Here is a 15,138-nt window from a genome sequence, read left to right on the forward strand (position 1 = left end):
TATCTTTGTAGGAGTTTCTCTCAGTATGCTACACATTCTGAAATAAGACCAGCAGTAGTAAACAGCTGTAGCGGAGATTGTCAAAGAGAGGAGTGTGAGCTCTCAGAGGTGGGGTACTCCAGAGGGTAACAAGAGCAATGTGGAGGCCAAAGGAGCAAAAGTCAAGAGAAAAGAAAGTCATTGGCATTAAAGATGAGACAACATGAGATATAAATGTTGCCTGGGCATCCACAGGGTCATTTTAGCTTCCTTGTATGACATCAAGACTCAGGGCAAATATAAGACTGAACAAGCTGCTGAGGTATTCAAGGAGCATGGGGTTGATCAGAAGGAAAGCAGGTAATAGCAAGGAAAGATTGGAGGTGAGATTTTTACACAACTCTTAAGGAATCATTTTATGACAGTCTGCCAATAGTCCCTGCAACTGAAAGTTCTTGCTATTCCTCTCAAGGGACCTGGAGGACCTCCTCATTCACACACACACACACACACACACACACACACACACACACACACACATCCCTTGCTCCAACCAGAATGGGTCTTCTCTTTCCTGTTTTAAGTACCCCAGAAGACTTATTTTAGAAACATTTTTGTGAGTAAAAATACTGAACACCACTGATGAGGCCCAACCCTTTCATTCAACCCACAAATGAGCCCAAGACCACGCAGTGAGTTGACAGAAGTGCCCACTGCTCCATCCCACTACAAGTCCACTACAAGTGTGCACTCTCCCCTAAGACGTAGCCGCTAGAGCTAATGAAAGATCCTTGTTAAGGCTGATGAGTTCAGTCTGCTAAGGTCCAGCAGAGCCAGGCATTGTCGGGTAGAAAAGCAATGACTATAGTGGGGTCATGGAATTCCCTGGAAACTGATAGGAATGGGCAGAGATATAGGAGAAAGAGAAATGAGGATGGACAGGCCATGGGGAACTCCAGTCTAGCTGGAGAGGCCCTCTTGATAACCAGGTAATAAAGGTTGAGTTCCATCTGCCTCTCACTGTGCAGGACCTTAAATTATGGAGTATTTTATGAGTCCTGTTTATGTAGAGACTCTTTTTATAAGCTATTCAGAACAGGGGTGGGAAGGAGAAATAGGGAGAGGAAAATTTCCTTTGAATTTCCATTGCTTTTAGAGTCAGCAATTTAATGAGTCATGCATTCTAATTCCTTGCTTTGTCTACATGTTTTCATTTCAAAATGCTAAAAAACACTTTGTTTGGAACATGGCTATTCTTAGCTCATATATCAATAGTGCACATCCATTTCTCACCATATTAGAAGAACTTTCTTAAGATTGGGTTGGAGCAGCACCATAGTAGTAGCATTGTTTATCTAGCTGTAGTTTGTTGAAGTCACCTGGCATCTCTCTGTTCCCTTAGGATGTTCTTCTACCTGGCCTCTTAGGCCTATTGACCATCCACAAGTTAGCTCCAGACCTGACCCAAAGGTCCCCAGATCTCATAGTCTGGATAAAAGGGGAAGACCATCCTGAGGAGTCAGTATCTTGGCGGGCCCAAGATAAGTCAGGGCTTCATTGCTATTTTGAGACTTCATTGCCCTTGTGAGACTCTTGAGGGAATGAAGTAGAAGAAAATAAGATTCCCATCTACAGGTCATGTCTTCCAGACACATCAAAAGAAAGCTTGACCACACCCCTTGGCGGAGATATAGCAATAGACAGTCCGGGGGATTCTGCAATCCTCTGGACTGAAAAGCTGAGAGAAAGGCTGGGTGTGGGTTTTCTTCTGTCCCTGCCCTCTGTACCGGGTCTCTCTCCACACTCCACTGCAGTGCGCCCAGCCAGATGTATCTACCCCACTGTACTTGTTCCACCAGTGATAGTTCACTCTTCTGGGTCTTGGGGATCACCTTCTTTTAAAGTCTGCATCCCACTACAATACCATACAGTGTGTACTTAAAGCATTAATAGCAAGCACATTATCAACACCTAATGGATACCCAACCAATATCAAGAATGAAATACAAAACCAATATCTCAAGGAATTGGGATAAAGAGGTACCCTACTTCTCTGGTCATTGCCTCTCTTCTTTTTCCATCCACATATTTATAGTAGAAGTGCCATGTTTGTACCCTCTGATCCTCTTCCCATGGACACTATTGATTTGATCAGGTGTGGGCAACAATGAGTTTGTTCCTGGGGAATTTGTAATTGAGACCATACTGATTGCCAATTGAGGCTGGCTGCCATTTTAGAAGCTTTTTGACAGAGATTATTTTCTCATGGACAGAGAAACCAGAGAGGCGTGGACAAGCAGAAAGAAGCAGCTTTCTTGGGTTTTCAAAAATTCCTCTAGGCCCTCGGTCCAGCCATCACTGAGGCCTTGTGTTCTATGAGACACCTCCCCCTAACCCTTGCCTCAAGTCTTCTTAACATGTTTCTCTTTTCACCTAAGGAGAGCTCTAGTGGACTTCTGTTACTTGCAACCAAAATGGTACCATAAGTGTGAAAATGATCTGAGATGGGAAGATGGGACACACTGAGGAGACTCTTCCCTACTTTATAATTTTGCCTAGCCTGCTCACATCAGTCACAGGCATCAAGGCAACTGCCCAGAAGGCTTCGGATCCGAGGAAGCCCTTGATGCTCTCTATGCTAGTCCCAATGCCCAGGCTGTGCTTTATCTTAAGGAGGTCCCCAGCCAAGGCACCGAAGGGTGAGGAGGCAATGTATTCTGAGACCTCATTGCTGGAAATTGATGTGGGGACATGTTCCAGACAAGCTGTGCTGCCTTCCCCTCCAAGTCCAACATCTAGTGGTGAGGCCACAACAGCAGGACTCCCTTTTGTCTCATGTCTTTTCTTGTCAGCTGTCTCTCCCAGCATTTCTTAGTGCTGTCTCACTGCACTTGAGAAACATGTGGGTATGCTCCCAAGTAAGCAGTAAGCAAAGTGTTACATACATTTGTGTACAGGCATGGGTGTGAACATGTAATGGGAATGAGCCAAGAGCCCTAGAAAGAAGTTGGTGGCTTAGAAAAAGTTGGTTCGTTCCGCTTGGACTATTGGTACTCCCAGAGACAGGTGAAACTAAATTGCTTAATTCATGCCCATCACAGTTCTGGCCCCAAAATTCTAAATCCCAAAATCACAGGAACAAATGGGAAAATATTTTCTAATTTGGAAGTATATTGAGCAAAATGGGTCTTTCTGATTCCATCAGACTTTTTTGTCTATATGCTATATGATCCACTAAGGTAGAAAACTGTCATTTTCCTCTGCAGCATCAGCCATGTTTGTCATTTGTTACAGCCCCAATAGGACATGTAGAAATGTTTGTCAGCCCCAGTCCTTACCTTCATCTCTCAGCGTGCCTCTCTTCCCCAGTGTAAGTCCCAGGATGCTATCACTTATCTCAGCCTCCTACCAGGACCCCTCACTTGAAAGGGGTGACCTGAAATAGGGAGGCTCAGCCCAGGTTGCTCTGGACACTCACCAGCCTTCCTGAGCATAACCTTATTCTGAGCCTGCCTAACAGCATATGTCAATTTCAGCTTCATCTTGCTGCCTTCCAGACCTCTTCCCAGGTCAATGAGAATGCCTCACCATGCAGGTCAGCACACCCTGGGTCAGGGGTCTCGTCAGCTCCCACCTTTGAGTTCCTAAACAATGAGTTGTATTGTAGAAGGTTCTGAATAGACCCTTATTGTATCCTATGCTGGGCCCTGTAGTCCAGCCCACAGCTCCTAGGAGAAATTGCTAAAAATCAGGAGCTATAGCCATCAGAAATATTTCTACTTCCTTTTTCCCCCCACAAACCTAACCTTAAATTCATGTCCCCCACCATATACACTTTCAGTCACCACTAGGAGTTTGTTGGTAGCAAAGAGGGCTGGCAATTCCATTTCAGCATCCTTAAGGAGATCATTTCAGAATGTACCTATTCATGGGACTCACCACAGACCAACTCCTTAACACCAGCATCACAGATCAAAATTTCCTTCTTTACAAAACCACCAGAGTTGAAATTCCTCTTGAGTTTTTATTGTCATGAATGTCTCCAAGGAAAAGAAAAAGAGCAGCATCAAACCCAGGGAAGCCTGTGGCCTGGTAACATATGAAACCCCTTCCACTGAACTGACCTCTTCACCTATAAGCAAAGAGGGGCAGAGAAGCCCAAAGGTTATAAATATCAGTTTGGGATTCAGAGACATAGTAGGAATCCTGGGTTTACGTATGTCTGTGCAATCTGGAGCAAGTTGATTAATGTTTGTCTTACTTTACTCCTATAAAAATAGTGTTAATAACACCTTCATGGGGTTATTAGTTGAAATTATCTATGCGATACTTCTGTTTCTATGCTGCCACATAATATACTACAAATGACATCTATTGATGTTTTTTTCTAACAACAGAGCATCCCCCTAACCCAATCAGTTTCTGATGAGTCCCCTTTCAAACACATTCTCCTCACCCATCCATACATCTCAAATACAATCAATGGAAACCTGTCAGGCTCAGGACATACGGTAAAATCTCTGTACCCAGCTTGAACATGTGTCCTCTCAGGACCCCTCCCAAATGTCCTCTCCATAGGTCTCCTCTCCCCACCCCGACACTTGGCAGCAAAGGCTTCCAGCCCCAGCACCACCCCCTACCTGAGGGCAGAAAACAATCAAGTCCTGAGCAAACACTTGAGAAAGCTCGTTTCTCCGAGGGGGTTTGGGGGGAGAAGACTTGCCAAGTGGGGAAGTCGGGGGCCTGGCTCCTCCGTGGTTCCTCTCCCCCTCCAGGGGCTCCTCTGCCCCACTTTTCCTCATTCTCAGGCTTTCCCTCTCCAGGTTGCTCGGGCAGCCGCATCGGGGGTCCAGGGCGATGTTCTCAGAGAGATTTGTGAGCACATCAAGGGAACGTCAGCGGAGACACTGAGACTCTGCAAGGAGTTGACAGAAACTTACTGCCTGCACAGTGCTAGTTGATTATTTACTCAATCAGTTGCCAAAATAATTCACACCCTCCCTTCTGTGTTTAAATAGGACAATAGTAGAAACACAATCCTGGCACAAATATAATTACAGTTGTGACAGATGTTTAGTTATTAATAAGGCCTCAATGTCACCAGAGGGTGTTACACAATAAACCAATAATGTGCCTTTGGAACCAACCTTAATATTTACAGGTACTTTTCCATTCACACTCCCGTGGGATTTGCTGTAGTATAAGCGATGCAGAGAAAGCTATAGCCACCAACGTGATTGCAACTTGCAAGAAAGCCCAGCTCCTTGTCAATATAATTTGTTTCTTTGTCATTGACATCAGCAGAGCCACAGGAACAAAGTTGGGGGCACAGTTAGAAATAGCCATATTATGAAGAGGACTCTTGCCAAACCTCCTAAGCTTGTGATGCTATTCACAATCTCAAGGCAATGTCATCCTAACTTCCTTAGACAAAGCAAAGAGCATCCAAGACTAGAGTTCCTTTACCAGCTCCAGTCCAGATTTGCTTCCCACATGTAGGAGCTCCTGGGTCCCTTTGATGCCACCATCTCTCTCTATATCTGGTTAACCTCTACTTGTCCTTTATGACTTGACTCAGGTTAAGGCACCTAGCTGGGTTACGATGCCCCTCATCTGTGCCTACTTTTGTTATTGTCCACGATCTCTGTCCCTCTCTTCCCCCAACACTGCAGAAATGTTTGTTGCCCCAGTCCTTACCTTCTTCCCTCTACATGTACCCTTTTGAGAAAACTCCAGGCAGAGTAATTCAGATGCATACTGCAATATCTGGGCCCAGGTAGAGATGACCTTAAAATAATTGGTGTTCAATAAAAACTTATTGAATTCACATTTAATCAATATTGGTTCTCTTTATTAAAGTTAAAAATTAATAATAAAACAAAGACTCTCAAGAGATGTGAAGTAAAGAGAGCTTAACTGGAAGAATTCTGGTGATTTAAAGAATGAATCTTGGTCATCGTGGATGGAGTCTTTGCCTGAGGAAGCTGGCCCTGGGGAGATAGCTGCACCCTGCACTGGGGAGTGGCCTCTTCCAGCAACAAGCAATCTCCAGTCCTCACTGCTCAGCCCTGCACATCACATCCTGGGAAGATGCTCCCTGCTCTGCTTCCAGCCTCTTGGTTCTGACTGGAGGTATATTTCCACACCTGTAGAAGCCAGCCCACAGGAGATGGGACTCCAAAGATGACTTTAGGAAGCATGAAGCCTTAAAGAGATGTGTGCAAATGTCATCATTGTTGTAAATTATTCTTGTAAATCTGTAAGTCCCATCTCAGGTCAAATTAGATAGGCTCACCTCTATGTATAACATGTGTCAATTACTGGAATAAATGAATGATGGACACACAAACTGTGTGCTTTGTAACTTTTACCTTGACCAGAAAACCCCCATTATCAAGGTCAGGGCTGGGCTAGGTGGTGTCTGGGTGCTCCAGATCTATAAGACCTCTGGTTTTCTGATGGTTGTTGTATGAAGTTGAGCCATCCCCTAAAAGAGGGACTCTATCTCTTGTGATTGGGCTGGAACCTTCCAAAGATTAAGACGACAAGGAAACCCTATGAAAAGAAAAGCAGAAGTCTTTGCTCACTGAACAACACAGGTATAACACATCCATGCAATAGCACTTGTCTTCAGAAACATACCCCTGGCACCATTTGTCTTCAGGTACACACACACACACACACACACACACACACACACACACACACACCCCCAAGCACTGTACACATACACACACATGCTCACAGACCAGTCTTTAAACATTCACAGCCTATGTGTGATCTCAGACCTACATTTATTCCCTATCCTCAGACATACACACGGGAAGACTCACCCACAGCCATATAGCTTCACACGGCTACACACACCATCCCCATCAGCATGAGCGCCAGTATGCACACTCACACACACACACACACACACACACACACACACATACACACACACACCCCTCTCATGTTAACACGCACTATAGCACCTCCTTATGCACACAAGCTACACACATACCTATACTTCTTAACTTCTCTCTAGTTATCATATTAAGTTAAAAATGAAAATGAATTGCCTGTTTCATTGTAGTACAAATGCAAAATAAGTAACATTTTATTTTCAGATGTGCTTTTAGTTGCCCTGACAGTCCCAGCACAATGAAAGATGTGATTGGTGGCAAACGCAAATTTAAAAAGAGAGTAATTAGCTCCCTACATACAAGAACTTCCAAATATGTAGAGTGCCTTCTTTCATTAGTCTCTTCCAGGCAGAGCGGACACCAGGATAGGGGAACCCTGCATTGCTAGTCTGACCTGCCAGGAGCTCTCAGCAGGGATGTCTAAGCTGATGTCACAATGGCTTAAGAACCCAATCCACTTAATTACTTGGAACTTGCTCATGGCTCAATAGGAGCATGACACCGGAAGTGGCAGTTCTCCATGAGGAACAATTGCTTTGCTGCTCAGCTGGCCTCTGGTGCCCTTTACTGCAGCACTCACTATGTGCCAGAGAATCACAAAGCCAAGGGGGCTGGCCCTCAGCCAAAAAGGGAATTGATTCCTCCAGCCAGAAGCCATCTCACCAGAATGCTCCTCTTCAGGTCATGGCTGGCCTGACACACAGCAGGGAGGCCAAGCTGCCCTCCACAGGCTGCAACTGACCACCCATGGCCAGCTAATGAAGCAGCATAAGGTGGCATTCTCATAAAAGATGAACCTGAATCTCCCCATCTCACTAGGAGCTTCTCAAAGATAGAAGCCATAACGTACGCACCTCCCAAGTCCTCGGTGGCCTTAAATACCTTGAGACCCATAGTAAATACCTACTGAAAATGATTCTTGGTCCCTAAATTAACTGTTTGCCTCATTTCCTAATTAAATTTCTAAGAGCAATTTACAGAATTTCTCCTCTAAGTCCATTTGCCTTTATAGTCATCATCTGAAAGGTCGGTGGTTTATGAGACCTGAAGTTAGAGTTTTGGGCTACTTCCTAAAGTTAGACCTGAAGTTAGAGTTTTGGGCTACTTCCTAGACCACATTAGTGTCCTCTTTAGTTTTGACTCACCAACTTCCTTCAGCACCTGAAATGTTCTGTGATAACTGGCCACCCGGTGTGAGGCACTCTGGGCCACCCAAAAAGTGACGCTACCTTGGTTCTTCCCTTATCTCTTTTAGCAATCCATAATATGCAGAGATTGGGGTAGTGATGTGATTAAGAACATGGCTAATTGAATCAGACCATGCAGTTCAAAACCTGGCTCTGCCACTTATAGGCTTTGTGATCTTGGGCAAGTTACTTAACCTCTCTGTGCTTCGATTCCCTCATCTGCTAAATGAACTTGATAATAATAGCACCTACTTATTAGGATTATTTTCAAGTGCTTGGCACAGAGTAAGTACTCACAGAGTAAGTACTACATTTGCTAGCTATTATTATTTATTCCTTCCTTTTGCACCTACCAGGCAGTGGCAGAGCACCCACTCTGCTCAGATGGGTGCTGTACTGAACCCATAGTGGGATAAGAAGGGCAGGTACAGAGTGAATCCACCACAGATACAGCCTCACAGAGCTGAGGACACAGACACAAACACACAGTCCAGAGAAGGAGGCCACTCCTAACTCCAACTCAGAGTCAGTTTGTCCCTGAGGGTATCCGAGAGGTGAGGTTTTGATTCTCTCCTTTAATCCCACCAAGTATGTTGCCTGCCTCTGAGGAAGAGAGACATGTTGTTACAGTCTGGGTGAACTGATCACGATTTCATCATTCCAGCATATGTGGCTCTGAGCATTCAGTTAGTTGGGTGTATGGATCACAGGCAAACTTGGCCTTTCACAGATTTTGATCTTTTGGAGAGTGTCTAAAATTACAATCACTATACGAACAGGAAATGGCTGAAAAATCTAATATTTATGAACTAAGCATGTGAGGTGAGCATGATTGTTTATTGGCATGAATAATTCATAAATATGGGGTAGATGGTTCTATTTAGTTTCTGGGAACCCCAAGGAACAATGATTCCCAGACTGATACTCTAAGATTCAGTTCAAATGTTCACCAAAGAATGCGCCCTCCATTCTGAATACATTAAGCATTAGGTTAGAGGCTTTTTGTATCCGTGGCCCCTGCTACATTTTACAATTGTTGACGGCCATGTTATAGTCATGATTGTATCCTCTGTAATACTTGACAATAGTTTTGCATGTGCCATCAAATTTGATCTACAAGTAAAATTTTGTTACAACTGGATATAATTCTGTTTTTATTTGTCACTTTTTAACATTATTTCCAGCATATTTCAAGTATATAATACGTTATTATTAACTAGTCATTATGCTATACATTACGTCTCCAGAACTTATTCATCTTATAACTGAAAGTTTGTACCCTCTGACCAACGGTCTCCCTTTTCCTCCAAACTTCCAGCCCCTGGTAAACACCATTCTGTTTTCTGTTACTATGATTTCGACTTTTTTTAGGTTTCATATATGAATGAGATAGTGCGTTATTGGTCATTCTGTGTCTGGCTTATTTTACCTAACATAATACCCTCCAGGTTCATCCATGTTGTAGTGAATGTCAGGATTTTCTCCTTTGGCAGGGGTGGGGGGTGCTGATTAATATTCCACATTTTCTGTATCTGTTTGTCTATTGATGGACATTTAGGTTGTTTTCACTTGGCTACTGTGAATAATGCTGCATTGAACATGAAGATACAAATATCTCTTTGAGATAGTGATTTTATTTTCTTTGTATATACACCCAGAAGTGCAATTGCTGGGTCTTCTAGTAGGTTTATTTTTAATTTTTGGAGAAATCTTCATACTATTTTCCATAGTAACACTTTACAATCTCACCAATAGTGCACATGTGTTCTCTTTAAAATAATTCTGTTTCAAAGGTACATTTTGGACAAAATCTTCAGTGAAATGAGTCATGCCACATGGTGTTTAGTGGGGTACAACTTGCTGAGAACAAGAAGTCAGAGGCATAGTGTGAGGTCCAATTAGCCTCAAAGCAGGGCCCTGCATTTATTGGAACGTGTGAGCACTGACACTTCTTCTATATAAGAGAACTTGTCAAAGAAACAGACATTCTGCTCGAAGGGCTGATGAGCAACAAAGTCTGACCACTGTCTTTATGTTTAATGACTCTGAGACACTGTCATCTTGTAGAGGTTATTGTTCATCATCACTTAAAATAGTTTAATACTAAATATTTGAAAGCACAAATAAAAAACAAAAATAAACTCCTGGTCTAGCATGTAGGAAATATCCACCGAGCTCCTGAAAAATGCAAAAGCACATGCTAAATGTTCCCTTAAATGTGATGTAAAAGTAAATGGATTTTAAGAGAATCATGCTAAATAAAAAGGTCCGAGAGAAAAGGACAAGAACCATATGATCTCACTCATATGTGGGGTATGAAACATAAAGCAACAAATGAACAAACAAAATGAACAAATGAACTCAGAGACACAGACAACAGAAGGGTAGTTGCCAGAGAGGACTGGGGTAGGGGAAGAATAAAGAGGGTAAAGGGGTTCAAATATATGGTGATGGAAGGAGACTAGCCTTTGGGTGGTGAGCACACAATGCAATGTACAACTGATGTATTGTAAAATCGTACACTGAAACTTATATATTATTAATGTCACCTCCATAAATTTAATTTTTTTAAGTTTGTTTTCTCCCTATTTCTATCTAAAACCAATCTGATATCATGAAGATAAAATGTACACCTGACATTCTAAGCCCAAGTCTGAAAACTAGAACTGATTCCAAAAGCACCTGCAACACAATTTTGTGAGTGTTACTCCAGGGGCCCTAATGTTCCCTACATGTCCTGGCTTGGATTCACATAAGCAAAACATCCTAAACCTTGGCTCCGCAAAAACAAAACCAAGAACTATAAATGGATCTGAGCAATTAAAGTTGAAAATCACAATAAAATAAAACATAAATACACATAAATTCTCATCAGTTCGAAAGCTGGCATCCAGCCTCTTACTTTTGAGGAAGCACCAGAGACTTAATTGCTAAAATCGGGAAAGTCACTGTCACCACTACCGTTCACGGTATTGTTCTCTGTCTCTACTACTATTAACAACTGTGTTGTAAGTATTAACCAACGTGATTAGATAAATAATTAGAGGTATAAGATTGGGAAAGCAGAAACAAAATAAAACTATCTCTTCTTGAAGATGATATGATTATATATCTGCAAAACCCAAAAGAATTCTTGAAAAAACAATTACAAATAATAAGAGAATTTAATAGACTCGTGGGATGTAATAGTAACATAGCACTTACCAGACTTTATACAGAGAAACAACACTGAGTTAGAAGAAATAATGTGTGAGCAGAATCTATAATGGCAAAAATAATTAAATTAAAGTTTTACATTTTAAAAAATTATATCAAAAGGAAAAGTAAGGAAATTCTTAAAAACAGAAAATAAACAAAAACATGCAAATAAAACTATTTCCGATTTATGGCTCAACTATAGAAGGAAAAACTTATTCGAATTATGTTTAAACTTAATATTTTGACTGCACATTCCAAGTGAGACAGATCCTAAGGACAAAAAGAACCATAGAAAAATCATAAATAAGTTAATGCCATTAGAAAACAAGATGTTCTATATTAGAGAAAAGAGATATAAATGTAAAATTCTAAAGTGAAATAAAAGCCTTGAAATCTAATTTAAATAAGGATATTAGCATGAATTCAGAATTTATTTTCCTCTTTCAAGAATATGCATATCCCAATTCTGTCACTGAAAAGGCTTCAAAGTAATAAAACTCAGTAGCTATGAGTACCACTATCACTTAAACTGTTGTTTCTAAATACCATTTCCAGCTGTAAATAATCAGCTCCAGGATAGGAAATGTAAAAGTCAGCCTAGGACTTCTTGTCAGGCCTGAATGCAGGCATGCTCCCAGTGATGTCAAATAACGAAAGAACCAACTCGAAGACATGTCCAATGGCTAAATATGGGGTAATTCATTATTCTGAAGATTGATATGAATATAACTGCTAAGGCAACAACTAATTGTTACTTTTTTAAATGATAAATGAAAGTATCAAGCAAATACCCTGCATTTTCTATGCAGACTACATTAGGTAACCAAATAGTTGATGAGACAAAGTACTTCTTTAGAGAAGAATCAGTAATAAATTAAGAAGAAATGATAGATCACAATTTTGCTACCTCTAGTGAAATAATAGATCTAGATAATAATCATGAATGGCTACTAAAATTATTAGGTGTAAGATTGATAGGGAACTTGATCATGGATGAATCAGGCTGACAAAACCTCAACTTTAACTTGAACAAATTGTGACAGCAGATATTGAGTACCTTCTGATGCGAGGCAATAGGAAGCACACAGCACTACCTAAAAGTGTCCTTTATATAAAGAGTAGAATATGAATTTAATCCATCCCTCAGATTTAAATATAGGGTCATAAGAGCATAGAGAAATATGTTAAACAACACAGAAGAATAGAGTAAGCCAAACACAGAACATAAGAAGTCCTTTAGAAATAAATATACTTTCCAAATAGGCTTGGAAAGAATAGGAGAACACTGTTATGGATTAAAAGATACTTAAAAGAACTATCGACCAGTTGTGAGTTGTGGATCTTATTTGAATCTTGATTTGAATAAACTACATAACTGAGGCAACAGGGGAAATAGACCATGGAGATGATAGTGAGGAATTATTGTTAATTCTGTTGGGAGTAAAAATAGTATTTAGTTATATTAAATAAAAGCATGACAAAGTATCTACATGTGAAATTATATGTTATATGTGAAACATAACATAAAAGATTGGAAGAATATCATTAATTTTTTAAGTTTGTGTTTGGATACATGTAGTATCTCTACTTTTATGTATATTTGAAAATTTCCACAATGAGAAGTTTTTTTAATGTTCAGAAACAGGACTTGGGGAGTCTGGATCTTGACAAGTTATCTTGTGTGTAAATTAAGGGAAAAGAAATATGCTCTGGATACATGGTCAGCTTTGCATTTAAGTGGAGCTGACACAATAGCATTAGCTAAGATGAGCAACTATGGAAGCCAGGTTAGAAACTAGAGCACAGGACAGGGGTCTTTTCTTAGCTTTTCTGAGCTGAGTAAGATATCATAAGAGGGTTTCTGCCATCCTTGCTATGATCATTGACATGGCAACTAGGCCTGTCCCTACAAATATGCTCAGGGCTTGGCATTTGTAGACACCTAGTAAATGTGTGTGGAATGAATGTCTATGTTATTAAGTCAACTATCTACAGAATGTGCCATGAGGCATTCCAAACAGTCCTCCCCCAGTGAAAATCATCCCTTCCACGCAAGCCTATTATATGTCCAGAATGTCACAGTTTTAGACACTCCTTTGGTCCATGGCTTTGCTATAGCAATTGTTCTCAAAAATGGTGTCTCCATGCAATGGTTTGTCATAATTGTTTATAAAGTAAGTATGTCATTAGTCTTACTTCATAATATAGACTACTAACATAACCAGAGAATCTTGCATGGAATAGCAAGAAAGAAGGGGATGACTGCTGCCTCTCCCTGGTCTTGAAAGGCTCAGTTAATTTCAGCCCTGCTCAATGTTTGAGTGTGGCAGGCAGGCCCAGCTCTGCTTGGTGTTCAGTAATTCCACCAGGCCCAGCCTCCAAGCACCAGGTAGCTCTATAGGGACCCCATACTGCTCCCCACCACCTAAACCTCACACAGTCCCTGCCACCTCAGCCCCACATCCATCCTCTGACCTAAGGACATGGGACTTGAAGTCAAATCATGTCCTACTTGCTGTGTTGGCAGAGGTCACAGGAACTGGCATCCCTCTATGCAAAGCACCTTTGTTCTGAACCCCTCACAATCCGTACCACATGATACAATGTTTAATTATTTTCATATTTTAACATCTCTGAATTCAGGCCAGGTTTACAATCACTGACATCCTAAATTAGATGAAATATCTAATAATAGTTGATACAAAGTAAGTACTTCATGCCAAGGCACACTTCTAGATACTTTACAATAATTTATTAATTTAATCCTCATAATGACCCTTGGAGGCAGGTAATGATATTAATATTTTAGAGATGAAGAAACTGAGGCACAAGGCACAGAGCTGGTGAGTGGCAGAGCTAGGAACTTGCAAGCTGTGCTTCCAAACACTGCTCATCACCTGAGCTCCCTATTAGGGCACATGAAGTTTCTGCAAGTAAGCTATGGGTACGCCAGGATCCCCAGTTCTCGGGATCCACCAGAGCAACCTGGCAGGGTCCCTCTGGCCACCAGCAGCCTCTCTCTTTACCTAGTGCACTAGACATATGTCACTTCCCACATGTACCATAGGCTGAACGTGATTGGCAAACACAGCACTCTCCTGCTTCTCCCCAGCATTTCAGGAACTCTGGGGGCCAGGAGTGCCATCTTTGCTTTCTGAGCCTACCTTTCTGTCATGAACCCTGTGTGGGCCCTGATCCCCTGCCTCCTCCACCATGTTCTCCTCACTGAGGAGCTGCCCCCAGGGTACCCAGACTCCCAGCTGGGATCAGGCCACATCGGAGTTCTTCCCTTGACAATAAAATGTACTCAGATGGCTCCTAAATATGGACTCAGAATGCTGACTGCACCAGGATTCCCCGCCCAGTTCTCAATTGTCATCTGTAGCACGCCTGAGCCCACATGCCCTTTGGTTTCTGTGCCATCAAAGTCCAGCTGCTGGATGAATTGACCCACTAGCCCCTGTACCCCAACCATGCCCCATTGAACCTGTTTTGGAAAAAGCAAATTGGAACATAAAAAATATCCCACATTCTAAATCAAGCCACAGGCCTTAATCAAAGTCCTTTGTCCCCAGCTCCAGGAAATTTCCAGGACTAGTCAGCCATAGGACAGAGAAATCTCCAGTGCCCCCAGCAGTCTCTGGAAGATCCCTCTCCCACCCCTATAAAAGCTACCAGATCATGGAGGCCACCGCCCCAGGCCTGGCTTTCCAAATAGGACAATATTCATCCATTTGCCTCCTGCCCACAGCTGGTCCTGCTCCTGAAAGATCCCTGAGAATGTCCCCTGAAAACCATGCAGGCTGGCACCCAGAACCCACCTTCAGACCTGGGGGCTGCCTCATGCACTGATATCTGCTTTTTCG

At 42.0% G+C, this 15,138-nt stretch overlaps 1 protein-coding gene across 4 annotated transcripts in view; it reads right to left on the reverse strand.

The window, feature by feature from the left end:
* The window catches only part of CALN1 (calneuron 1), a 537,511-nt gene that overhangs the window by 499,291 nt on the left and 23,082 nt on the right, over positions 1-15,138 (reverse strand). The window contains exon 1 of one of the 4 annotated variants that reach the window (XM_011366969.1): positions 4,699-4,854. The exons of 1 other annotated variant lie outside the window; for it this stretch is intronic. In XM_011366969.1, the coding sequence (XP_011365271.1) occupies positions 4,699-4,821 (123 nt within the window). In that variant the 5' untranslated portion in view covers positions 4,822-4,854. Of the gene's footprint in view, positions 1-4,619; positions 4,855-15,138 lie in introns of those variants that run through there. 2 more of the 4 variants (XM_011366966.1, XM_011366967.1) reach the window with 2 other exon arrangements.

Source organism: Pteropus vampyrus, unplaced genomic scaffold (genome assembly GCF_000151845.1).
Source record: "Pteropus vampyrus isolate Shadow unplaced genomic scaffold, Pvam_2.0 Scaffold128, whole genome shotgun sequence".
NCBI classification, from domain to species: Eukaryota; Metazoa; Chordata; class Mammalia; order Chiroptera; family Pteropodidae; genus Pteropus; species Pteropus vampyrus.